Source organism: Atractosteus spatula, chromosome 4 (genome assembly GCF_055471065.1).
Source record: "Atractosteus spatula isolate fAtrSpa1 chromosome 4, fAtrSpa1.hap1, whole genome shotgun sequence".
NCBI classification, from domain to species: domain Eukaryota; kingdom Metazoa; phylum Chordata; class Actinopteri; order Semionotiformes; family Lepisosteidae; genus Atractosteus; species Atractosteus spatula.
The window spans coordinates 72,153,459-72,180,623 of record NC_142709.1 but is presented as its reverse complement, the minus strand read 5'-3'; the positions used below and the strand labels follow the sequence as shown (position 1 = coordinate 72,180,623).

Sequence of the window (27,165 nt, the reverse complement as noted above, 5' to 3'; positions counted from 1 at the left end):
GGACAGGTGTCCGCTGCCCGAGCGCAGCGCCCCCGCGGCAGCCTCGCCTCGCCTCGCGCCTTTAAGACACTCTCGAGTCTCACCTTTCCCCTCCTACCCCCCCCCCCCCCCCCCGCGCGTGCCAAGGTAGCCCCGTGCCGGCTCTCACTCCTGATTGGCCGGGCGGGGGGGTAGGGGAGGTCGGTCACGTGACGGTGTTTCCAGCCGCCGGACGCCATTTTGGAGGAAAGTTTGGAATTTCGGGCACACAGGGGGGGGAGAGAGAGAGAGAGAGATACTAAAAGAGGGGGAGGAAGAGAGAGAGAGAGAGAAAAAGACAGGGAGAAGTTCGGTTTGAGAGAGAGAGAGAGAAGAAGAAGAAGTAGTAGTAGTGGAGCTGGCGACGGATTTGCGGGATCGAGGCGGGGGAGCGAGTTCAGACAAGTACTCCCCAAGAAAAGCGCCGAGCACCCGGCGGAAGGGGGTGGATGAGTGGGAGACGGCGCGAAGGATCGGATTCAACTTTGCTGCTGTCAGACAGCGGGGTTTAGGTGTGATTTGTGGCCGCGGAGGAGGAGGAGGAGGAGGAGGGGGGAGTTGGAGGTCCTCCGTCCGTCCGTCCCAGCGTTAGCCCCCCGAGTGTCCGCGGACGCGGTCGTGAGTGTTGGGCTGGGGGTGTTGCGCACCGCCTGACTCCGCTGCTGGCTGGCTGACCCGACTGCGCAGGGGGCTGGCTTTTCCCCCCCCCTACCCCCACCACCTTCTCCTTCTTTTCGTGTGGTGCCAAAGTTTCAGGAAACTCCCCGACCCAGGATTGCACGCTCCCGTGCGCCTCTCCTGCAGCTCGCCGCTGCCCAGAGTTTGCCGTTCCGGGCGCTGAGCGAGGGGACCCCCCTCCCACCCGTGTCCGGGTCCGGCGCGGAGCTTTTCAGAAACCCGAGACGCGAGGTGCGGAGGGCTCACTGGGGCTTCATGCGAGCCCGGATAAACTCTGCTCCTGGGAAGGGCGCTCGGCTGAACCGGAGGATTGCTTTTCGCGTGTCGGCTTTTCTTGGGAGGTTCTAATTCCTGGGTTCTCGCTGGGCTCCGCTCCGCAGCGCCGGAACTGAACATGCCAGTCAGGAAGAAAGGTGAGCCTCCCATCCCTCTGGGGGTGTAGGTACCCCGCGTCCCCTCTCTCGGCTAATGGAGTTTGCAGTGTGCGTGTGGAAGCTGAGAAGCCCACGTTAATGTAAAAATCAACCACACACACACACGCCACAAAACGTGCTTTGCTGAAACTTGCTCCAGGATCTCTGTGCGGGTCGAGTTGGGCGGGTTTAGTTCGCTGCTTCTGGGGGGGCTGCAGAGGGTTTCGGTAGCAACTTGGGGGATTGAGAAAGTGAAATCACTGCGATGAGCTGTTGTCTTTTTTTTTTTTAACCTGTTAGAGGGGCAGCCCGTGTGTGTGCGTGTGTGTGTCTGTGTGTGTTGTCCTGCGAGCTAACGGAAAGTGTGGTGTCCGCGCAGATGCACAGCGAGCGCTGCAGCTGCTGGAGCAGTACCGGGAGAAGCTGAGCCAGACCGAGGACCGCCAGCTCCGCCACTCCATCGAGAGGGTCATCGCCATCTTTCAGAGCAACCTCTTCCAGGCCCTCATAGGTACAGCTGTGCGAACGCCTCTGCTCTTCTGAATGAGCTCCCCTCTTCCCGTTCTGTTGCACCCTGTCCCAGAAACACCGGTGACAGTGGCCTGTATGGGAGAGTCCAGCTGTTACATTTGCAAACAGTCTTCGGCTGGAGCTCACTTCTGACTCGACTCCTTCTTGGGGCTGCTGTGATCCTGCAGACTGGGACCTCTGTTCATTCCTAAAATTGTTTTGTGTCATTTTGTGTGGTGTTGCACGGCTTGCTGTTTGCAATGCTGTGCTCAGCTCTGTGGGAAATCTTTTTTTTTTTGTTGCCCTGGCAGTACAGTATTAAAAGCAGCGAGTCCTGCGTAAGATGGGACAGGTCGCTGTGTTGCGGGCTGCAGGTGTGCTGCACCCCGGGCAGCCTGTTGCTGGTCCTTCGACGCGGCCAGGTGTTGCTCAGGTGTAACTTTCCAGGCAGCAGGAGGGGACGTGGTTGTGAATCACTCCCACAGCTCCAGGCAGCGACTGCATCGCACCCTTGAGTTCACTAGAAATACTATAGGGAATACTGGAACTTCTCTTTTCTTCAACTAGCAAGTTGTGGAGTAGAATTAAAATTGTTGGTGGAGCCAAAAACCAAGATGACCAGCAGAACGTGTCAAGTTCTTAAGATGGCTTTAAGCATTTGTAGTCTTAAGAACACATTTGGAGTAGATGCTCTGAGGTTTAAGCCCATAGCACCCTAATTTTCTTTATGCGTCGTAAATGTAAGAAACTTTTGCAGACTAAACTGAGAAGGCCTGTAGGGAACAGCCTGTGTTACAGGACTTATTTCACTTGGGGTTTTTAAATTTATGCTGGAAGTTGGGCTTTGTTGTCTCAGCTCTTGTGCAGACCCAACCCCCCCCAGAAGCTCCATTAGGGAAGAGAGGAGATTGTTGGCTGATTCCGGTGCGTTTGGGGGGCAGATGGAGAGCTGTTCTGTCGTGCGTGACTGCCCCCAGCTCGGTGCCGTTTGCTGCCAGCGCTGGCTCTGTGGTTTTAACTCGGGAGCGGATTCCAGCGAGGAGATTTCAGCGTTCCGGCATTCCTTTAGGACAGAGTCAGTCCTGCAGGCCTTCGCACGGTGCTGTTAAGAGTTTCCTTCCTGATGCTCCTGCCACTCCTTTCGGTCCGTTTCCTGCAGCTGTAATTACACGCGCCTTGAAGACGCGCGCTCCCAGCGACAGAGCAACGCAAAGGGGCTCCTGGCCCAAGGTTCTTAACCAGCAGGAACCCTCCTTTCCTCTCTGCCACACAGCCAGTGAAAAACAGGGCGGTTTATAGAGCTCAGCAGATTTCTCGTGGCTGTGTGAAGTCACACCTCTGTTGGCCAAGGACAAGTGTCCTCCCATTCTACCTTCATCCACCTCTTTGGGTCAATCAGGGAACCTTTGCCACACTCACAGAATTAAATATTGGTGTCGGATATTCAGCTGTATTCAGACTGGCTCTCACCAGATTTCTTAAGTCATGTAAGGATTTAGTTAGGAATTTAATTCTCTGTCTTGGGTCCTAGTGTGCACGCTAAAACTCAAAAGTTTCCTTTCTTAACACTGTTAAGGAAAAGGTTTTAAGTCTAACACTTGTGCGGTACTGTGTTGGTCGGGGGTTAATATTTATGTACACAGAGAGGTATTTAAGAAGCGGCAAGTAAGGACTGGAACTGACATTGATTATTGTATTTTTAATGCATCAAATCTTGGCACTGTAATTCATGCATCAAGTTCCCTAAAAGTTCTGTTCTCTTGGGCTCTGGATGGTACGGTAAACGTTTGGCATGACAGTATTTCAAACATCTGCTGTACTGCAACACTGAACTGGAGTTGTTCATTCTTTTATTGTAGACTCAGGCTTCTTTAAAGTCTAGGCCTCCTTCTTTGCCCAGTTTCTTCTTAGAAAGGCTCTCTGCCAGTGCTTACGTTTCACTGTCTGACCTTTTGGGTGCTTTGCTTCCTGTCTGGTAGACTACAACTGTAATTTCTGAATAGCTCTTTGCTTCCAGGAGACAGAGACTGTATCAGGGCCAGCGTAACTGTTCATGAACATTTTTCTAGCCTTCTGAATTAATAATAGATGGACTGTCCCCAGTATGCACAGACACTGTTAATAAAAATGCTGCGTTATGAGGAGAAAATTAATTAAAAAATATAACTTTCAGACTGACATTTTGTGTGTGCTTTTCCACTTAAATGCATAGCTATATTTTGTCAGTCTTGAAGAATGTAGGAACAGATTTAAGGAAAACAGTGCACTGCCACTTGATTTCTGTTTGCAGTGTTCAGCTAGTTTTCACGAGCCTGTCCAGCTGTCTGATTCTACACCATGCATGATACTGAGAAGTTTATAAGTCTCCTCCATTTCTACGTTTAATGTGATGTTTGAGGAGTAGTGATTTCCTTGTTTTTTTTCCCAGTGGGAAAGCAAAAAACCTAAGAAAATGGCTTTAAAAGCAGTTTGAGGAGGAAAAGTCTTTCTCCAATAAACCTTGTGTAAACTGTGGCACTTCCTGTTTCTGCTGGGCTGCTGTCATGGTTACTGTAGCTCCTAGACGAAATTCCTCCTAGCAGCAGAGCTCTTGTACAGTTCTGCAGCGGTTTTAGGGCACCTGTGAGAGAAGACTGAAGTGTAAAACCACTGCACACACCAGTGTGACGTGTTTTTCCTTGCCTTCAAGAAATTATGACCAGACTTCCCACCTCGTTTTTAAGGTGAAAGGTGACTTAAGTTGAGAACAAACTTCCCTTTCCTGAAGCGGTCTGGGTGAAGTGCAGTACCTCACCCAGGGGTGCAACAGCAGAGTCCCCCCCCCCCCCCAGGGACTGGGGATCACAACTCTGGACTGTACTGATTTTTTTATTTTAACTCTTCTCTTCTTCAGCTTTAGTTGTAATGTAGTATCTGTGCTGCTGCAGTTCAGTGTTTGACAGTGGCGGTGTTGCTGGGCGAATGTTATGTTGTTAAATCTTTCCCACGATTAACGTGACTGGACAAGGTTTTCTCTTTATTCCTAGGTCAGGAAATGTTGATTTAGTGGGAAGTGTTTTATTTAGGTTAGACTTCAGAACACGGTTGTCTGTGGCTAGTATGCAGATGAAATATGTAGAATCTTGGGAAAACATGTATTTGTTGAGTTTATTTTACTGTGTTCTGCTAGAGGGGGGGATGTAGCCATTTTGAGAACAGCTGTGTGGGGTTATAAGGGCAAAAAAGGAGGCAGCCTGTATTTAGTTGTGCTGTTGCAGTTATTACATCTTCATGTTCTGTCAAATCGATCAGATCTGCACCTGGTATGCCTTCCTCATGTTATCGGATGTAAAGCAGACCCAGGTGGGCTATTTTGCAGGTTTAGCTTTTTTTTTTTTGCAGTGCTTGTGCTGTTCTTGGGAGTTGCATGTTTTAGGGCTGGCCAGTGTTTTGTTTTCACAAACACTGGGCCCTTGGCTGATCCGAGTAAAGGTATGTGACAGCCTCAGAACTGAGAGGGAGCTAGTTTTCCTTGTTTGAGAGAGGGCATTTTCTAATTCCTGTGCAGGGAATGTCTTCAAAACCGTGCTTCGAGAGTCTCCCTTGTGAAGTGTTGAGCTTAAGTTTAATTATCTTCTTAAATCGCCTCTAGCCTTGCTGTAATGTCACTCGGTTTAGGAAGGCTTTCATTGCTTCCTGGGAGTTTGTTTTCTAACTCTGTGGCGTCTTGGCCCTTTCTGTCTTTCAACAAGGCTCATGTGCAGCTTCCCTAAAGGTTAAGGTCCTGAAGTAAACTTACTGTCTTCACTGTTTTCGGTGAGTGATGTTAGAGATTTTGCTTTATTTTGACCCGAGACTGGAAATGTTATTTTACAAAGGCCTTCCTTCCTTCTTACAACAGACGGGCTCTGTTACAATGCTCGAATAAGCAGAAGGGATTCATATTAAAACATTCAACCTTGCCAACCCATGGACAGGCAGGACAGCAGAGCAGAGTAGGAACAACAACAACAACACGAAGGTGTCCTAGCTTTCCCCATATCTGACTTGCAAAAGCAACTATTACAAGAGAAGCAAAGCCTGATCTGTCAGCCGGCATGATTAACAAATCTTTAATCCTCTCCGTTATTTATTGCTTTTTGAATTCAGTAGGTTAAAAGGTATTAGGGGAAAATGGACAGGAGTGAAGTGGCAAACATTCATCCTGATCGCTCTTGGCTGTTTCTTTTGTAAAGTCTTGAGCATTGTTAAAATGGGTTTAGGGTAGCGTTCTTTTCAGATTTTATTGGGTTATATGTTATTTAGCTTAAACACGATCTCCTTTGTATTAGCCTGTCCCGTTATGCCTGTGATAGTTGGGTACACAATGAAATGCCCCAAGACCTCTTAAACTTGTCTCCCATTTGTGTAGTCATAGCTAGGTTCGGTGCCTTTTCATGAAATAAAAGAAAATATTAATTAAATTGTATTGGATAAAAGCACTGGATTCCAATTATCTTTGATGCTTTACTACAAACAATTTTGCTTTTACTTTTTTAATGCTTTTTGCATTGGTACTTTTATCTTTCATTTGAAACTTCGTATTGTTTCTCTTCTTCTCTGGCAGATGTCCATTTGGAACACTGTATCCACACAGAGTGAACCACTTTACCTCTGTATCACAATCTTGTTCAAAGGCATGGTTATATTTTAACTTTCTGTAGGCTCTGCTGCCAGCTGTGATGCTGATTAAAATTTCTGCTTGAAGTTGAGTACAGTTAGTACTCGTACTCGCTAGTGTCTAATCCTAGACTAGTGTTAATCCTCTGAGAGCAACAGTGGGGTGATTCTTGTGGTGGGACAGTACTTTCTCTATCGCCAGAGTTGGTGTAATGTCTTCATCTTGGCCGTAGTCCGCTCTGACACTCGGTGCATGAATTGTTTGGTCATTTTTTGACAGGCCCCTATGCTGGTGACCATCGCGACGTGTTTTTAAATTTAAATTAAGACTTGGCGAAAGCACAATAGCCCTGGTCTAAAAGCCCCTGCTGTTTCTTGCACGTAAACAGAGCGCTCTTGACATTACCGTGAACATGGCCTTTGTCAGACAGCATGAATAGGCCTATTTACAACTAAAATAGCAGTTTTTTTTAGCCAGGTATGTGGCGCTCGGTCAACAAAAGGATCTCTGCTGTTTTGTGTGTTTCTGCTGTTTCCTCGCCAGCGCTAGTCAGAGGGCCGAGAGGAAGTGGAGAGCCTCTTTTCATGTTCAGGTGATGAAAGGGGGACCACGCTTTCTCCCTCAGTGAGACCAGACAAGGGTTCGAACCCTGAAAGCTGGCAATATCGGCGTGTGTGAACCCCATGAGCCGGCTAATCTCCCTGATACTTAATAATAAAAAGAAACTTGAAAGAAAAGTTGTCCGTCTTCAGTAAAGTTGTTTTAAGAGGGTGACATTTCAATTTGTGTGTGGAGAGGTTTTTTTCAGCATTTAATGTGTAATGTGGGATATGTCACCTGTCTCCGGAGTATTAATTCTGTATATGGCTCTTTCTTTCTGTTTAGGGGAAATATGGCAGTATGTTTTTATGTCTTCAGTGAACTGATTTTAATTGAAGATTCCCAACTACTGTTTGTGTTTGTACACGGGAATCTCCCCAGGATGCTGTAGCAGTGTTCTGTGTACGAGTGCAAGAGAAAGCTGCACTGCATTCTCATGAGAGCTATATAACCAATCAGTGACCAGTTAATTAAACACGTTAACTGCCAAGTCATCTCTAATGTGACTCGTTAAGCGTTCAACAAAAAAAACTGTCGGCCTAGATTTAGAGATCGCATCTTTATTCTTTGACTCCGAGAGACCAGTGTGAAGGCCCAGTTGTTCTGTTTGGGGGGGGTGACCAGTGTCTTATAGCCGTGTTGCTGTCCAGCCACACCCTGGAAACCGTGAAAAACGTTATTTTCTGCCTCAATACTGAATTGCTTTTTCAGACACGGTGGAGAGACTCTGGTATGTTTTGCTGCGCTGTATTAGAAGCTCTTTTTTTTTTTAAGAACTGATGATCTGTTTTGAATTTAGCTTTGTTAAATTGAGTCTTCTAGATGGTGAATGTTAATCTCTTGAAGTTCTGCAGTTTAAATTCTGAAAGCCATAGTGTCTCATTTCCTTCTCATATTTCCCCAAATATAGGCTCTAACACAAGTGCTGCAAAAAACATTTACAAGTTTCCTCTGGTATAAAGTAATTTTTTCTTGTCTTTAATATTCATGTTGTGCTTAGACAAAGACCACTGTTTACTTCAGAGCTCCGAATAAGTTGTCATCTCTGTTCAATTCTAAGTTTTGTTTCGCTTCAAAAGTTTTTCCGATGGCTTTGTTTTGAAGGGCTGCACCTTTTACACCTAGATGTGAAAATAGAGGCTGTAAATGTAATTGACGCATGAAGGTAAATGTGGAGAATCTGGACTATTGGGTTTTTAAAAAAATTTGTCACAACCTTTTGCGTTTAAACAAGTTCTTAAATATCGCTGTTTGCTAACCTCTCTTTAAAAATACACCAACTTCAGGTATCACTTGAAGTGGAAACACTCATTAAAACATTTATTATGAGAGAAGATCTGTAGTTTTGGCGAGTTTGTCGATACATCCGTTTTCAGTGATAACGATCACATGTGCGGATAACAGGTTCCATCACGTGTTTTTATCAGCCTGGTCTGGTGAACGAAAGCGATGTTTTACTTCACACTTGTCAGTTTTAATGTGGTTTATGGTGAACCTGATCAGAATTTGCATCTGTGTAGGGAAATTTATATTGAAGCAGCTGTATGAAGTAAGTGACTTCCTTTAAGAAGCCAGTATACAGTAACAGTTGTGTAGAGATCTTAAGACCTAATTAATGCAGTACCTGTGTGATTAAAATATTCAGCTTATCATCTCTAATGTATAAGATGCAGAAAATTTGTGGAAAGTGGACTGGTACTTATGATATAGTTAGGATTGGTGTAGCGTGGGTTGTTGGTGTCCGTTCTGAATGGTCAACTTTAAATTGAGTCCAAAATAAGGAGCACAATGTGTACAATGGGAGTTCTGTTCTCTTCTGTTGTGAAAGGGGATCACAATTGTGTGATGTCATGTGTTTGTAGTGGTTTCAGTGTATTGCTTTGTGGTTTGTGTTGATGGAAGTAAGTTGAGCACTGTGTTAACCACAGAGCTGTTACTTTCTTGAGCTCTCTAAGGGCCTGCTTTTGCCGAGAGTACGTTAAGTGGAGTCTGATAGCAGTGTGCAGTGGGTTTGTCCTAGTGCGGTCGGGTTAGCAGCCTGTAACGTTTTTTCCAGTGACATTTCCTAAATTTTAAAGGCAATCCGATGTCTCTGTCTGACAAGGTAGTTATTGCTTGTCATCTGTTGCCCTGCTCAACATTTTCATAGGCAACCACAGTCACAGTCTTTCCCCACGACTAGTTTAAATTGGGTTGTATTCCTATCAGCCATGATGAATAAAATATAATTGAAAACTTTAAAAACGTGTTGACGGAATTTAAAACGTCTGTTTCTGGTTCGCGCAGACAGTACGCCGAGCAAAAGCAGGTTTTACTTTGTCTTGAATAAAGCCTCCTAGGGTCAGTTTTCTTCCACCTAGTTTTCCATTTCTGTTTCACTTTTCCATTTTATGCTATTTATAGGCGCTCCGGAATGTGACAAGGTGAGAAATGGCACTGTGAAGCTATGTGGAGTGCTGTGCCATCTGCACATCTCTTCTTAAGGAGGATAAGAGCGCATGCAGAGCACCTTCCAGATCGAGATTCTGCTTTGTAATCTTTCGTAAACTGGTTACAGAAACTCCCAGCAAACTTTGTTTTTCCGTCGGTGGTGTTGACTTAATTTATATCTCACTGCCTCTGGGCAGGGGTTTCCAGTTGTTGTTATAGTGTTTTCATTAGTTTTAACTGACAGTTTCTTGTATCTTGTTTTGGTAAAACAAAATCCACGTTTTTTCATGGATGCCAATCAAAGAGGATGTGAGTGATCTCGGTCTCTGTAAAAACAAAAATCTAATGGCTTTCAGAGGAGAGGTTACTCTTTTAGCTGTGGTTAACTTTGGTGTTCTGAACTCTGCCATTGAAATTGTAATGGCAGACTGGAATGCATGTCCCAACCTCGCCCTGCAGTGCGAATCAGAATCCAGAAGCACTCTGTCGCAGTTGGCCCAGTCTCGGCTCTCTTCTACTTGGGCGTCCCTGTGTCTCCTGCCACCTGGATTTCTGATGTTCTGCCACATCCTCCACGAGCCTTGGGAAAACTACTCTGGTCCCGTTACTTTTGTTCTTAGAATCACGGCCCAATTGACCTCCAGATTGTACTGTGAGGCTGTCATCTCTCTGCCTGTAGCCGAAGGATAAATATTTTTAGTAGATATGTGTAGGTATGATGCGGTTTCTTTTAAGATTTATGTGAAAAATATAAAGCAGATCAGGGGAAATTTGCATCTGCAGGAATAGATGAATAGTTCTACAGTTCTCATGTATTACACTGTATTTAAATATTTTTACAGAGGTGATAGTGCAAACTAAAAAAATAAACTGAGTACAAAGCTGATGTGATTCTATAGGAAAAGGAGTACTGAATAAAACAATCGCATAGCTGTTGAAAATAATTACATATATTGCATATTTATTTGTAAATGCTCTGTATATATTTGCAACCTGTACCTTTTTAAAAAATTCTGCAAATTTAATCGAGTCATCGGACAGTTTCCACAATGTCTTGGAAGGCTCATAGAAAGTTATGGAGGTCGCCTGGATAGGAGCCACTGGAAGGTGTCTGAGCACAGAAGCAGGACACTGTACAGAGTATGTCACCGAGGGGGGTTAGATAACTGTCCATTGAGCCAAACTTCAAAACTTTAGTGAAAGCTGTGGGAAAAAAAGAAGTCCTAAAGATATTCCCGTTTTGGACTGTGATGTCCCACTGTTAAGAAGCTCAAGAGTCCTGGGATGTCTGCTTCCGAATGGGCAAGAGGACATAGTTTCACCCAGCTGTAGGGTGAGGACAGTGGTTTGGGAGGATGACTCAAACCCAAGGGCGACGATTGGGGAATCTTCAGAAAACACCTGGCAGCGTCGGGATACATCTCCAGGATCTCCAGTCAGGGCGGACGGAATGAATCGGGAGCTTGTGGCAGTTTAAATGGAAAAGATACGCATGTACTGACCAGCAATTTTAATGTTGAAAGCGGAAAAGGAAAAGATGCATTTAGAAATACTGTACATCTGTTTTTGACAGAGGTCCGTTATACATACAAGCCATATAAGCCTTGAGCGTTTAATTGGGTTTTTAGCAAGAAAACATCGAATATGTGTATTTCTGGACAGTTGAATGGATGGAGAGTTTGGTGATATACGATGTCCTCCATTCAATGAAATTTGTGCCTTTAGTACTTATACTGCATTCCAGCCTGTTGACATGGTCTGAGAGAGTTAAGAGCCACATGCTGAAGCTTGGCGTGTTTTTGTTCCCTTTGACACCGCATGATATTAATGGCAGCACTTTGACTTGTGTCTGTCGGGGAATTGCTGTTGATGTCACACAGGGAGCTTTTGAGATGTATTGCAGCTGCTCTCATTGGTTCGACTGTGATGACTTTAGAAATTTATGCCAGTGGATTATATTTTGCTATTTTTGTTTGCTGAGTAAAAGGCAGCCTCAGGTTTGTGCACATATATCCTGTGTTTACATATATTTGTTAAAATCAGCGGGTCTTGATTGCTAAGCAGTTTGCGTAGCTAAATCTGTAAAGAGCCTGAATTTAGTCTGGCGGTGTTGGTAAACACAGTATAGAGTATAAACATCACACTGAGTAACATGGCCACGAAACCTCTCCTGATCTGGGCCTGAATTGAACTTGGTCATGAAGAGAATTGTATTCTACTGGCTTTGCAATGTGTGATCGCATCTGGGTTGGGTTTGAGATTTAATCTAGTCATTGGATGTTTAGGTAACTTATTTTTCTCATGATTAAACATTCTGTGGCTTAAACGTTTGCATTTGTGTGCGTGGAACATTGACTAGGAACATCTACTTTGATCGCCTGTGTGGGAACATTCTCTGCTTTCCACTATTGGACCGATTCCGTGATCTTAATATGTGACAGTCGGCTGCACGTGTTACTGTACTGTATGACATACTTCGGGTCAACATGGTGACAGCCTGGGCTAATGTTTGAAGCAAAATGGGGTAGACTAAGTGATGAATAATGACTAAATTTAGACTAAGTAAAAATGTACAGTGCAACTTGGGAAACATGGAGAACATATTTTTTCAGGTTGAATAAGACTGTTGAGTAATTGGTTTTAATGTGAGTGGTTGAATATCCAAGTGGTGCTCTGCCTAAATATGGATACTATTGGTACAAGGCATCTATACAGCATCTCTTTGTTGTTTAAAGAGCCCTAGAGCCTATGAATAACAACCCTGAGTACAGCACCCTTTCATTTGAGCTAAATAGAGATACCACTGCCAGGATGTTTCAATAATGTGGTGTATTTGTTTGCCTTCTTTAAAATGGGGTTTACTACCCTTTTTGTCTATTTCTTTTACTTTCATAATGTGCCTTTGATACTACTGTCTGCCTTTTAAATTCACTTTCTACATTCTTAGTTGTTGGCATGCAAGTGTATTAACATTTAGACTCTTCAGTATAAGGACTATGCATCCTGTTACAGTTGGCAGGATTGTAATGAATGCCAGATGTGCAGTTTTGGGTGTGGTTCAATTTTATTTTTTTTATTTGTTTATTTCCCAGTATAGCTGACTATGATATATCTTTTAATTATAATTAACTGAGGACTAAGATTTAATTAGATTGCTTAGAAACAAATTTTGACAGTGCTGTTGCTTTTTTTTTTTACTTTATTGATCTGTACTTCAAATTATTTTGTCTGTGTATGAGGAGTTGGCAGCTTCTGTGTGTTTTGTCTTCTAGTGTAGCCGCCATTAGGATTTAACACTACAGATTGTATCTGGGGGGAGCTGGGGTCGGTGAAATTCAGGCCCTGCTAAGGGGGATGACTGTATAAAGAGCAAGTGTTTCTTTTTTATAAATGGTTGATTATTAGGCTCTGAAGTTTTTTATTACTCTTCCTGTACGTTTTTTAGCACTGCAAAATCAATGCTTTGTACACCAGTGGGAACGCAGGATGAAATTCTGAAACTTAAATTGTCGTCAGATTGTCAGGAATTCCAATACTTTTTTTTTTTACCTCTGGTCAGTGTTAACGTTAATGCAAAACCAACAATTTCTTCACTCCTTTTTTGTTTTTGGATCTTACTTTCTTGATGCGGTGGGTTATCAAGTAAAACCCATGTTCTTCAGTCAGTGGTAAAGGAAATACATTTACAGCCTGAGCAGTTACTGCTGGCCCCATGCAGGCCAGGCTGAAAAAGCAAGAGGAGCACCAGTTTGTGAGGGGAGGGGGCGGGGATGCTGCCAGAATTGGCTTGATTACTTTAGGCGCGTCGGTGCTTGGTTGTTTTAAAAAGCTGCTTGTGTCCAGGCACCCAGCTAGGCTGCCCCCTCTTGGGTATCCGAGACTGTTCTCTCTTCAGCGTTGTGTGTGTGCAGGGCTTGAGCTCCACTGTGTGGACTTGTGGTGGTGTGGGGGGTCGATAGATGAGCAGCTGCCCTGAGCGCTGAGACGGGGCTGACGCGCACGGCTTTGGCTTTAACTGGGACGCCTGATGTCGCTGGGCCCTTTGGGAGCTGACCCCTGTGTGCGTGGGGCTGGAGTTCGTCGCGCTGTTTGTGGTTTCCTGCTCCGCAGGACAGAGGCCCCTTCTCGCCTGGCCAGGGCGCTGCGACCACTTTTTAACATGAGCCGCGTCCTGCAGCCGGTGGACCATTGGGTTTATTTGTTTTTACAAACGTTCTTAGTTCCCGGATGAATTGGGAGAGGAGGCCCTTTGTCCTGCCGTGCTCGTTTTGGTGTTTCGGTAGCCAACTGAGCCAGGGAGCTCCGTCGAGCCGTTTCCTGAAAGAAGGCAGGATGTCAACGTGAAGAAAACTTTCTGGAAGGAAGCCATAAAAGTCGGCAGTCGGCAATAATTAACATTCTTGAGCAGTATAATTAAGAGGTTTTCAGTTTGTAGGAATTTCTCGCGCCACCTCTAGTGGTTAAATGAAATACCCACTGAAATGCCAAGTCCCTGACCACCATTCAGAGTCTGTACCAGGCGCCACATGACTCTTATACACTCACTGATTCATTGTTTTCCAATTCCCATCCCCTTCATAATGGCCAGTTGACATTGCAGCTATAACCCCACAAGATTCTTGCGCTCGAACTTAATCTGAATTTTCTGTATTGTTCGTCACCCCAGGTAAAGGCATCTGCTCAACAAATGATCATCATTGTAGCTCACAGTGCTTAGCTTGTCGGATGACCATTTGTGCCGTTCAAGAGAATGTCGGTAATTATTTTAGCTTGTATGCGACACGTAAAGCAGTCTGCACCGTGGGTGATTTAGCAGGGTGCTCAAACAATTGAATTTTTTTTCAGCAGAGATCTAAGCTAAGTGGAACTGTTCTGACTGCGAAGCACTGTGCGGTGGAGTGCAGCTGTGTGTGCCGTCGTGGCCTGAAAACTTTGCCAGTACTGCATCAAGCTGTTCAGGCCGTTGGCCTCCCTGTTGGCGTGTGTGCGTGTGCACGAACGGATTTTGGCTTGGTGTGAGGAGTTATCCCATTCCATGATTTTTTTTTCCCCAGTTCTCTTAATTCTTTGCGGTCTCTTCTAACTACAGCTGAAACTGCACAGATTTGCCAAGACGGGAGATTAAAAAGAGGCATTACCAGAACAACATCATGCTGTCATTCTGTTACCACGTACGCTTAGACCTCAACATCGTGCAGAACCGTGATGGATAGTCAAAAGGATTTTGCTTAATAAAATACTTAATCTGAAGATGGGCTAGCTGTAAAAGCACAGCTAGAAAAAGCGCTTTTATTATTTAGACTTGCTTGATTAAATACATTGATTAGTCCTATTAAACAGCTGTATGTTTTAGGGGCTTTAATCTAAGACAAAACTATATTTTAAATACCAGTTCACTTTGGGTAAGCTTTTCTTGAATTGGGTGCCAAAACTGTATCCATCCTGACTGGATGTTCTGTATAGTTTTATCTGTGCGCCTCTGACTTTGTCTTGAGCACAGCTGAAGGGTCGCTGTGTGAAGTGGGTGTTCGTACTGGCCTGCTGTTTTAGACCGAGCGGCCCTTTTGATTTCTGCTGTGTGGGTGTCCTGTGTCCAGAGGTTGTAGTTTATGATTTCAGGAGTGGTATTGTATTAAAGTAATTTAAAACTGATTGGAGTTTATTGGTGTTGCAGGTCTTACGTTTTCATGGAAGCCAATATTGAACGTGTTGTTTTCTGTCCCATTGCGAGTTCAGGAATTTTCTTGTCCTTTTTCTTTTTCGTCTGTAGTGCCTTTTCTAGAGTCACTGGAGCTTCTCTGGCGCGATAAGGTAGCTTTTTACAGCTGGACCTTGACATTCTCGTTATCCTGTAGCCTGAAAAGTAAATAATGATTTTCTGAAACGAAAGGTCATTTATTGAGCTTTGCAAACTTTGGTAATTCACATTTTATTCTGAAATTAATTTTGTCTGCCATCTCACCTGGAAATAAATTGGAGCTAAAACGCTGCTCTCTGTCAGTGCCATTCACGCTAATAAAGCTCTCTGCCTTTCCCCGCTGTTCTGAGCACTTCCTCAAAGGTTCGTTTGCTGGGAAGACTGAGCCATCTTATGGTAATTCTAAAGCATCACTGTATTTTTTTTGCTGCTCGTTTATCACTTTCCTCTTGATGTTTCCATTTGATTGCATCGATTCTCAGAAATTTAGAAGATCAAACATTTGACTTTTCCCCCCTGATTCTCGCCTATTTCCATATGCACCATAAAATGAAAGATGTATAAGAGCTGTAGAATAGTCTAATGAGCGCACCCCACTGTGCACACACACCCAAACTAATTCTAATTACCAAAGGGTAAACTGAAGCCCCACTGGTATGAATTCCAGCATGTAGCTTGAGGTCTGCATTCCGAGATGCCGGATGTGATCCTTTCCTAAGTCGCCGCAGCTGTGCGTTCAGAGACGTACGCGCCCAGTTTCATTCTGTACTGTGTCAGGGGGTTCTGATCTCGCAATGTTCCTGATGCCGCTGGTCTTACTCGTCCTCCGTTTCCCGGAGCTAATGGATAAAGTGCCATCAGGAGCTGGCAAAGGAAGGACGTGTTGAGGGTTGGGCACAGCTGAGCAGCGCATATGCAAGACCGATCCAGGAGATTTCGGAAGCGCAGGATCAAGTCCTGGTTTTTAAAAAATTTGATGGTCTGAACTAACAAAAATGACTGCCCATGATATCGGGGAAGTCCGATTGTATCTGACTTCCCTCTTTTTTAAAGAGCATCTTCTTTCTGTTTTTCAACAGCAGGTTCCAATAAAATCATTGGCCTATTAGTGAGGGAGGTATGTTAATGCTTCTGTAGTACGGCCTTTTCTCAAGAGGCGTCGGAGGAAGTTACAGTGGCAGAAAATGCCTTATGGACGTGGTCCTCATTATCAATGAAGAAGCTTTAAGAGAGGAAGTCCGCTTTCTGCTGTGAAGTAAAGAGGCGGCTGCATGCAGAACTGCGAAACGCTTCTGCCAGGAGTGCTGTAGGCACTGAACCTGACCTAGAGAATCGGTGTCCAGCGCTAGAAAAATCCAGGAGTTCAGGGAGCCCTTAACATGAATTACAAAAAAAAGATCAGGTCACTTTAGTGGCCATATAAAATTTCTTGTATTAAGAATTTCTTTTCGCAGACCCCAGCTTGCTCTCCATGGGAGACACAGACAGAGAGAAGCTGGGGGTCAGAGCGCAGGGTCAGCCATTTATAAGGCGCCACTGTTGCAGTTGGGGTTAAGGGCCTTGCTCAGGGGCCCAACGGAGTAGAATTCCTCTGCCGGCTGCAGGATTCGAACCGGCAACCTTCCAGCCACAGGCGCAGATCCTGAGCCACAGAGCCATTCTCAAATGCCTTTGCTTATCCATATGATCCACCTGTTACTTTCAGCTCTAGTTTAACTTAGAGTGGACCCCTTTCCCCTCCTGTTGTTCCCTGCAGTTTTAAACCCTGCTAAACCTGCACTGGAGGTTGTGAAAGTCTACAGAAAACAACTTATTTCTGTTTTTCCTAAGACAGGCATTTTATTCTGCTGGATGTCTATAAGGGCTGTGAATCCAGGATCATGCCCTGTAATGGAATTCCATCTATAAATGCACTGTTTGTCCTTTCCCCACGATTGGGTGCTCAACATTTGCAAAGTATGACCTCTTCTCTCTGTCTCTGCTGAGATTAAAAATGAACTTGACTACACACGTCGACAAGTATTGGTGTGCTAGAGAGAGGACAGGCAACTAGCACAAGTTCTGCTTCTGTAAAAGTACCCTAACAAGTTTTTTTCTTTCTAATGTGAATGCAAGTTTTAACATTGTTGGAAAGCCATACCTCTTATTTTTTCCTTTCTCCTTTTCCCCCCCCCCCACTGTGTTCATTTCCCGCCCTCTCTTTCTCTCCTGCAGACATCCAGGAATTTTATGAAGTGACCTTACTGGACAATCAGAAATGTGTCGAGCCCCCGAAGCCTGTAGAGCCCACGCCTCCGGTCAATCTGTGGGAGTTTTCCAGCCTTCCGAGCACAACTGTGACTTCAGAAACCCTGCCCAGCAGCCTTAGCCCCAGCGTAGAGGTAAGCCTGGAAGCGATTCGTGCTGGCAGGCAGCCTGCGTTGGTTTTGCCACGTGTGGTTGCTGTCCTGAGTGTGTGTGGGTGGGGGGAATGCGAAGTGAGAAATGTCTGAGCTGGGGACTGTAGGCTGTAGAGCGGTTTTATTGCTTTCACATCGGTGCTGCTTTACGAATGCAGCACAGAAGCAGCCCTGCTAACGTGGCTGTGCGGCTGGGACATTTGGGGGTGTGCACAGGCTTTCTGTCGTGTGTGCTGCAGTCTGTGTGCTGCTGTAACACTTGGCGCTTGCTACAGCGTCCGGTATTTTGGGGATTGCCAGATGACGCCCAATGTGCAGGTTGAGGCTGGAAACTCCTCTGAAGGTCAGCTCATAGATGCTGCAGTTCCTAGTTTTTTCAGGAGGGAGGTGCCCTCCCCATTAACAGCCTGGGTCCCTAACTGACTGCCGTCTTGACTTGCCTGCACTGTCCCATCTGTTCTGAATTGCGGCCCCAGAGTTTCTCACCATCAGATCAGGGGGCGTCATCGAAAGGCATCCGGTTTTAAATGCCTGGTGGGTCTTGCCTGCGGTCTGTGCAGCTGTTGTTCTCTGTGGTTTGGTGGTGGTGGTTTTTGTTTGTTCTGGAATTTGTCAATGTTTGAAGGTTTAATTGTTCTTTTACTTATTTTACATTTATCTGGTAATATGGTTTAGTGTTCTATCCATTGTTTTGAATCTGATATTCATATTTGAGTAGTTAAAGCAACACAGCTGCAAATCTAGAATGAATTGGTGTGTTTGCTCTAGACAAGGCTGGAAGCTCTATATGAAAAGTGGACTTTTCTGCAGATGTATAGCATGTACACTGAATCAATTTTTACAGCTTGAATCTGTTTGGTCTGGTTAGCTAAATGTCACGAACCTGGACTTTTCAAGTCCATTCTGTGTGAAATATCAATACTGGTTGTATAATACCAAGTTTTTTCGAAAAGATGAATTCAACGAACAGCAGTGTTTGTCGATTTAGAAAAAGGTTTTGACAAATAGATACGTTTTCCATGGAACTAATATGAAGAACTACAGTACGAGTAGAGTGGATGATGCTGTGATAGAATTGGCTTCATCAGCTTTGCTGGCTGAATCATCTGTAGGATTGTTGCACCTCTTGAGTGATCAATCTGCAGCAAGAGCTGGATAGCACCTTTGTGAGCAATTGTTTTGTCACATGGGACACCAAAGATGTGGTATGCTGGCTTGACATTACCACCAATGAAATTTTATATTTTGTACATTGTCTCCATGCATTACACTTCTCAGTCAAAACTAAATTTCATTAGTTCACATTTATGCGAGTCGTATCAGTGAGAGAGAATCGCACCCGTTCTTTGTGTACATTCACAAAGTGTACAAGTGGCTGTAAATTGCATGTTAGTGAGCTTTTCCTTTTTTTAAAAAACAATTGACTATACATTTCTGAATTAATGGAGGAGACGCATTAGTGTTCAAAGTCGTCTGTTCATATGTATACTCATTCAGAATGTTTAGGTTTCAGTTAAATACATCAGTATTTCAGTAAGTCTAAACATTAAAGTTTGCTTTGGAAATCTGACCCAGTTCTTTCTGCTACAGAGCAGCTTTTCTGTTGGAATGTTCTTAGCAGAAAGCGCCGTGATTTTTTAATGACAAATATTTGATGAGATCTAATTACTTTTTTTTCCTCTAAAAGCTGAAAATGGAAAATGCTGATGCTCGGCTTTGACAAATGAGGAGAATATTTTCTCAGTGTATTTGCAAGATGTTTCAGCTGTAAATCAGGAAATGCAGTTATGCCAAAGCTGGCAGTGACAAACTTTCCTTTAGCCAGAGTGTAATTTTAGATTTTTTATGGACGATCTGCAATTTAATGTAATATGACAAATAGCAAGCTTTTAGCCTCACAATTCATTACCCTGTATTATCTTTCTCTCATTTTGTTTGCAGATATCAGTCCCATAAAAAAGTATAAAGGTGTTTACGAACATGTGTGCATTTCAGGACTTCTTAAGGGTTGGAAACGGGTGTTCAGTGCATGTGAATGATGGCACATCAGTGGTCTTAAGTTGTTTAATTCTCTTGAATATTTAAGTAGCAGACTCTGAAGATGCTGTGTTTTTATGGCATTCTCCTCTTTAGCTGTCATAAAACCGCTCTGCTGTAAAAAAAACAATACAATTACTGAAGTACATTAGCCCTGCACCCTGAAGATCTTTATTGGGTTATACTGATGCATTGAGAGTAAAAGGTTTTTGGTAAGAGCCTAATGTGGTAATGAGAAACGGCTATTTCACAGGAAGGAGCTGTACAACCAAGGACTACACACTCCTCTCCCTCACCTGCGATCTTGTGCGCCTTGAGACTCTTTCCCTTTCCCTCTTCCTGTGCCTAGCTAGCACGGCGTAGCTCGTCCCGTGTGTGTGTGCTCAGTTCTGACCTGCCTTGCCTTGCAGTGCAGTGAGCGCACCTGGGAGGTGGTCAGCACACGGAGCCGCTGAGCCTGCCCCCTCTTGTCTTCCTCCTTCGCTTCTTGACGTGAAGTTTGCACAGCTCATCTTCCACCTGGTGACTACCTGGTAACAGTCCAGTAGCTAAGAGGTCACGCTTCTGAGAGGACCACAGGGCAGAAACCTCTTGCTGAAGGTTAATGGCATTCAGCAGGATTTCTAAAAAAATTGAAAATCCTAGAAAAGAACTAATTTGTTGTGTACTGGCCTAAAGTATTTTCAATACATAATAGTTCTTAAATACCCATGGTGCCTTTTATTTAAAGTAAAAGGATAGATATCTTGAAGTCGTTTAATTTATTCCACATGCTTAGGATGGAGTGTGCAAAATTTATTTTCCCAAGGTTCTTTTTAGTTAGTAATTGAGCAATTATGAAATGCGTCTAGTAGGAAATATGAAGGGCTAAGCTGTTCTCATTAATGTAATTTTATTTACTTCATTTAAGGGGCCCCTGCTCAGGCCTTGATCAAGTTAGACAAGCCAGACAGTGGCCTGGCATGGGGAAAGAGCAAGGCAGGCAGCGAGTGCTCGAGAGGAGGAGGGTAAGAGGAGAGCTAATTTGATCCGAGCTGCCTCAGATGAGATTATCATCCTTTCACCAGAACCCTCTGAGGATGGAAGGGCTGTGGGGCGGCGGGTCAGATGACAGGATCTTGACCAGAACCATACCAGTTGCAGCACAGCCAGGATCCTGTTCAGGGGGTGCTTCTTGAGGCTACTGTGAACCCTGGTGTCAAGAGGAAATTTTATTTAAGTGGAGCGTGATTTCTGTATAATGTGCTGTATAAGGGAGACCAGTCGCGAGTGTACACCTAGAATTCTCATGTTGTCAAGTCCAGTAGCATCTCAAACAGCAATTAATGACTTCAACCTAGAAGTTACGATTTACAGTTGCAATTTTTGTGGAAATGTATGTTTTATGCATTTAGATTTGATCGAAATCTTTCATTTTGTATTGGTTTTAATTTCTTTTTGTTAAGGATATGATTTCTGTTCTGAATGAACTCTCCAAACTCTAGTGGGCAATTTTGAAGTAGAAACTCGTTAACTGTTGCTGGTCCATTAAGATTCCTTGCACGACAGTGATTAATCAAAATACATTTAAGTTCTCTCACACGGGGACTTTATTTCTTGCCTTTATCAGTAATGTATGCTGCCTTTTAAAATACATTTCCATTGTAACTGCCAGCTGTGGTTTGCATTTCTTATTCCAGATGAAGTTATAAATCCTAAAGTATTTCCCTGCAGGACTGAGCGTGTTTTTTTCCACTCCCCATGAATAATGTGGCTTCTTTAGGAGAGTTCCCTGCTTAATGAAACACTAATGTGCCAGTAAAAGCTTTTTCTTCTCAGACCAGCCAGGTGAGTCATGCAGCTCTCTGATGGAGCTCTCTTCTCCCATCTCCGCATGTCTAGTGGTGTAACCTGTTCCTCTCTGTCTGAGGGCCGGTGTGCTGTGTCCAGGACCTGGGGTTCAGGGGCTCTAGCCACGGGAAAAAGCATGTGCCTTTGACACCTGACTTTTCATTTCCTGAAAATATTGGGTTCTGGGGCAAACTAATGGACCTTTGCCCCAGGTCCACCTTGTATGCTAATACCTGAAACCATGAAGATTAAGCAACAGTGTCCTGTTCTGTCCCTTGTTTACCAGTTGTTAAAAAGCTCACAGAAACCATTTTAATAGGCCAGCATGGAGTGGAGCTGAGCAGCAGTTAGTTCCATTTAAAGTGGCTCATTGTGGTTTCGGTGGTTGCAGATTATCTGTCGAGATCAGACATTCATAGACCTGCAGCTCGTGGTATTCAATGGCCTGCTTTTCATTCCACGTGGATAGGGTTTTCTTTAACCGAGATAATGAGATGCGTGACTGGGTGTTATTAAATGAGGCTTCTGGTTCTTTAAATGCTTCGGTGTTCTAAAGGCGTTATGGAAAACAAGCCGACCTGCATGGTCCTAGGCCTTGTATCATGCAGTTCTGTCTCGGAGGGATGTTTTTCTTCCTAGTGCTTAATCTACCCAAATGCTCTGCAGCAAGCTTTGCGTTTAAAGCTTCTCTCTTGTGAATGTGCTGCAGACGCTGCTTGTAGTTTCTCCTTTGTACCCTCTGATGGGCTCCATCTCTCTCGGCCCTGTGCTGTAAAAACACGAGGGCGGAGTGGCTCACCTACAGCGCGCGTCTCGAGAGGTTCCTTCCTTTTTTCATGTCTGGGGAAGAACAGGATGTGCAAACTTTCCAGGAAAGCCCTTTTTGTGTTTGGGTTACTCATAGTAACTCAGATGTTCTCGTTGGGGGGGGGTCAAAACGTAGCTTATAGGTTGTAGTTAATTGCCAAAAGGGCGAGATGGACTAAAATGGACTAAATGGCCTCCTCTCATTTGTAACTTTTATGTTCTTCCAATAAATGCGGTCAGTTGTGCATTAAAATGGATGAATATTCGAGCAGGTGGTCTGCATTTGAAGAACAGTAGATTCAAACCCCACTTTTTCTTACTGGGGTGGCCTGGATGTTTTTTTTTAACAAGTATAGTGTTTTGCCTTTAGCCCAACTGTAATAAAAGAGCTTCAGCAGATTGACGGCATGTTGTTTTTTGTCACCAGTTCTGAAGTTGGATCACTGCTGCTCAGTTTCATGACCTTGTGCAACCCGCTGTGAAAGTTGCGGATGAAAAGGTTTGTAGTTGGCGCGGACTCCGTTTTGAATGGAGAAACTGCATGGTGCTCGGACGTTTGCAGAAGAGGATGTCCCATGGAGATAGTCACCCCATGAGGTGTTTTGCTGTTCTGTCAGAAATGTGTTAGAAGAGAAAGCACTTTGTGGAGGTCAGAAATAAAATCTCAAATCCTTTTTGGAAGATAAGCAGCAGAACAGGGCAAGTGACTCCCTTTGATGTGGAAGATTAATCATAGAACCAGAGACATTAAATATTCATCTGTTGTTTGCTGGAGTCTGCGGGCCACGTGGTTTCTGAGCAAGCTGGAGGTCTTTCTGGGCTCACTGTAGTTAGTCAAACATAAATCTGAGGTGGAAGGCAGTGTGATTGCTGTTGCCTTTGGGTGCCTGACACTTGCTGTCCTGTGAAACAGTGTGATGTATAGGAAACCTTAGACCTTGTATTATCGGACACAGTCGCCCCCTTTTGTTTTATTTTTATTAATGATTTACCTTTTTGGATAACACTAATGACATCCAAATAAAATCACACTTCTGGAGCTGCAGAACGAGGTTGTTAGTATTTTAAAACTGGGCGCAGCTGTCTGGTGTAAAACATTCAATTACATTCTACGATACTTGTAGCACTTCTTGGCAGCTGTTGCAATTGCAGCCTCTTCATTTATCTAGTCTCTGGGAAAGATTAGCTCTGCAGTTTGAGCATCTGTTCCTTTTTTTGCTGTGCACGTTTTTATTTACCTAAAATATGTAAATTAAAGCCTTCATTTCAGTGAAAATGTTTCTTGCCGCGTATGTTACTTCTGAAAGTTTCAGGTTTTTATCACTCTAATTCTTCTGAGAGACAGCGAGCCCGAATCCCGGTGTCTAACCTTGGACATTTTTCTATTTGCAGATCTGCGAACCTCATTTGAAACAATGTGAAGCACCGTTTCGTCTTGCTTACATTGGAGCAGCAAAGCTTTCACGTACATTGGACATTTTAAAATGGTTACAGTACTGCATCGTAAGCAGTAGTCATCATATAATAATCGTTGTCTTAATTGAGTGAAAGGTGGGATTGTCGATGTCTGTTCTGTTTGCTGTCTGTCTTTGGTGCTAATGAGATAACCATGTTGAGATGGAGGAGTGGTTATGAGATGATGTATAACTGGCCCCCGCTGATCAGATAATAGGTGTCATTGTGGAGTGCAGGCTTTGCTTTGAACTGCCTTGAGTTATTTCAAGTTGTCTTTTTGATGTCCTTATGTGCTGAGTCTTAATCAAGGAAGTTTTAAATATGTGGGCATGCTGCAATTTTTGCCAGTGAAGGACAATATTGAACTGAACATCAATGATAGGAACTCGGTAATTATAAACTAATTTATAAAAGACACTAGAAACTAGTAAACTTATACAATTAAATCTTGTTGATTAGTTCTTTCCGAGCAAGGTAAATATGTGTTAGTATTACTTGTTTTAGACTCTAAACGGAAAAATAAAGGCTATCAGGAAAAAAAATAGACTCGGACTAGGATAGGGAGGCAGATAAAAAAAAATTCTGGATGACTTAAGCATTCCTCTGTGAAACGGTACTCTGGTGTTTTACTCCATTGGTGCGCCATGATGCGATGTTTCCTGGTGAATGCACTACTGTAACACATCGCACCTGAATGACACCTGTTACCGGATTCCAGCGCAGAGATGAAGGGACCAGCTTCAGAATCCTTCTTGTTCTACCCTTGAACACTTGACCTTATAACAATGCTATTGGGCTTTTTGACAGCACAGGTTTTAAAAGCAGAACACCGTTTAATAATAATAATGATAATGTTGCTTTATCAGCCCTATACAATTTCTTGCATTAGGAATTCGTCTTTTCGCAGACCCCAGCTTGCTCTCCATGAGACACACAGATAGGGAGAGAGCCTGGGGTCAGAGCGCAGGGTCAGCCATTGTACGGCGCCCCTGGAGCAGTTGGGGTTAAGGGCCTTGCTCAGAGGCCCAACGGAGTAGGATTCCTCTGCCGGCTGCGGGATTTGAACCGGCAACCTTCCAGGCACAGGCGCAGATCCTTAGCCACAGTGGGTGGCGCTGTAACTTGTGGAGTTTTCCCATACAAAAGTCATCTTGGCCTCGGTCTGTGTAAAGATGTTTCACTGTAATAAGGCAAATATTTTACTTTTTATCTCTACATAGTTTTTAAGCTGACGGTGACTTAAATGAAATGACATTTGCAATTTACTTTGTTTTTGATTTGCAAAAAAATGCTTGGAAGACTGAGCAAACCGGCATTTCTTGTTATCTGTTGTCCTCTGTGCAGTAGTGCTTTAGGTAAATGAAATCCTGGAGCTGTAGTGGATTACAGCATGTAGGGTATAATAAATGCCTGGATCTGTGCGGCTTATCAATCACTGCTGCTCGGATCTGTTTTCTCTCTTCTGGATCGTGCTTTACAAGGTTGTGGTCTGTTGTTACCTGTTGCACAATGTTCTGTTCAGATTTGGTCTGCCGCTCCAGAATTTGAAATGCAGGAATGGGGAGCGCTTGAGGCGTTGTTTTTCCCATTTGTGATTCTGCTTTTACTTTTTATTGATCATAAGAAAAACAACAATTCAATAAAGCAGTAGGCAGGCTGAAACGACATTAAAACAAACCTCGGGACCCCTAAGTATGTGTATATATGATGAAGGCATGAACTAGATGTCAAACAGGTGTTTGATAAAACAGCCACCCTACATTACCATTACCTTACATACACCAGGGACGATCCTTGATCGCTTGCCTCATTCCCCTACACCATTCCTGGCTGGTCCTCTGCAAGGTCCCCCCACTTGCTCCGAACATCTGTACTTGCATCCGCAAGGTGGGGCTTCTGCAAAGCTGACCGGGAGCACCTGACAGGTGACCTCCCCTCCACTGTACCTGCCTGGGGATATTTGCACCACGTACCTTGCCTTCAGCCACAGCATCTGTGCTGCTTCCAAGAGGTGCTTTCTCCATGGTCGCAGTAAGATCTGTATCCCTGTCGAGACCCAGAGTGCAAACATTTACAGGACACTTGTAGAAATACCCCTCTACAAGTGCCCCTTGTAGAAGTGCCCCTCCACATTTCTACAAGCCTCTCTACAAGAAGCAGTGCGTCCATTGTGGCCCTCCAACTAAAGGCTACACTGGGCGACGTGTGGGGAAACCAGATGGAATGCCAGTTAGGTGATGAACAGCCACACTGGAGGTTATAATGCTTTTGTCTGATTTTTCTGCTTAAAGAAACTCGGATGAGGGCATTGAAATAGGAAGTTTGAAGCCCCTGAATTGGTTCAGCTTTGTACACAAGGAATGAACACAGCAGCACAGGGATGAACAAAATGCGAACATTTGTTTGAGCACTTCATTAAAACGACACTGTTCTGTCCTTCAGAAAATCACAAACCACTTTGCATCATCTGACCAACTTTTGTTTTACTGCTTAAATGGTTGAAAATTGCAATTTCCATTTTTACAGTATCAAGAAATGTTTCCCAGATCTTGCCATCTCAAGGTTTCGTTTATATAGATGTACTTTGTCTAAACGAAGTTCTGTTGGGTTGTTTTTTTAGTGGTCTTCTCAGTCTTTGCATCCATAACACGTTCTACTGTGATATGTGTCTGCACATCTTTCCCAGAGGAGTTAGCTGTATGACTTCCAGAGTGTGATAAGGGGGTTTTATTCTGTTATTGTCCAGACCATGCTGTAGTCTGTTTTCATACTCGGTTACTAGTCTTACTCAGTTTGTGAAATGAAGTCCTTAAAAGCTTCATAGCATTTGTTTAGACAGGCTTTTTTGGAAGATGGAGGACCCTACTGCCATATCACAATCTTGCAACTTGACTAAAGCATCTGTCACTTTCGATCCGACATAACTGTTACTTTAGTTGTGCCTTTTTTTAACCACTGGTTCAGTAGTTCACTGTAAAGGTGGTTGTGATCGTGCTAATCCTGTACTCACTGGCCTAACGGAGGCACATTAGTCTTCACACAAAGAGCTGTCTGTCTGGAACATGCTGCCTTGCCTTGCTCTTGAAGACTGGTCTTGAGGGACTTTCAGAAAGGGGGCCATTAGCAACTTACGAACCAGTTACGGTGAGTCCCAGAAGCCTCCTTTGCAAGTATCATCTTCCCATCATCCTCGGTTCAGTCGGTTATGGTGTCCTCTTGGAACATTTTTTATTTTATTTTGATGGTTTGGGAAAAGCCATGATGTTGCTTGCTGCAAAAATGTGTAATTGGGATTTGTAGGAATAATCTCATTTAATACCACATTTCCGGTATGAATGTTTGTTAAAACCTGCACAGGCTCTGCCACGCCAGTGTCTGTGTATCCTCCTCCGCTGTGGACGCCAACGGAAAACGGAACTAGGTTCTCCGGCGAACTTCCTCAACACTGGTTCCCAGGCTGGGGTTTATTGACGTTACCCTGGGTTCGGCCCGGGGAGCCACGGGGGTGCAGCGCTCGGCATTGCTGCTTCGCAGTGCTGGGGCCCTGGATTCAGTTCCTGGGGTGCTGTCTGTATGGAGTTTGCATGTTCTCCCCGTGTTCGCGGGGGTTTGCTCTGGGTGCTCCTGGTTTCCTCCCACAGTCCACAGACC

General features: G+C 44.2%; 1 protein-coding gene across 18 annotated transcripts in view; it reads left to right on the top strand.

Annotated features, from left to right (window-relative positions):
- Nucleotides 1-217: 217 nt before the first annotated feature.
- LOC148837180 (disks large homolog 1) overlaps nucleotides 218-27,165 on the top strand; it is a 174,601-nt gene continuing 147,653 nt past the window's right edge. For 8 of the 18 annotated variants that reach the window (XM_088915110.1, XM_088915109.1, XM_088915106.1 and 5 more), the window contains exons 1-3: nucleotides 265-1,109; nucleotides 1,489-1,620; nucleotides 17,201-17,367. In XM_088915110.1, coding sequence (XP_088771236.1) covers nucleotides 1,091-1,109; nucleotides 1,489-1,620; nucleotides 17,201-17,367 — 318 coding nt within the window. In that variant the 5' untranslated portion in view covers nucleotides 265-1,090. Of the gene's footprint in view, nucleotides 1,110-1,488; nucleotides 1,621-17,200; nucleotides 17,368-27,165 lie in introns of all 18 variants that reach the window. The other 10 variants (XM_088915107.1, XM_088915103.1, XM_088915102.1 and 7 more) reach the window with 2 other exon arrangements.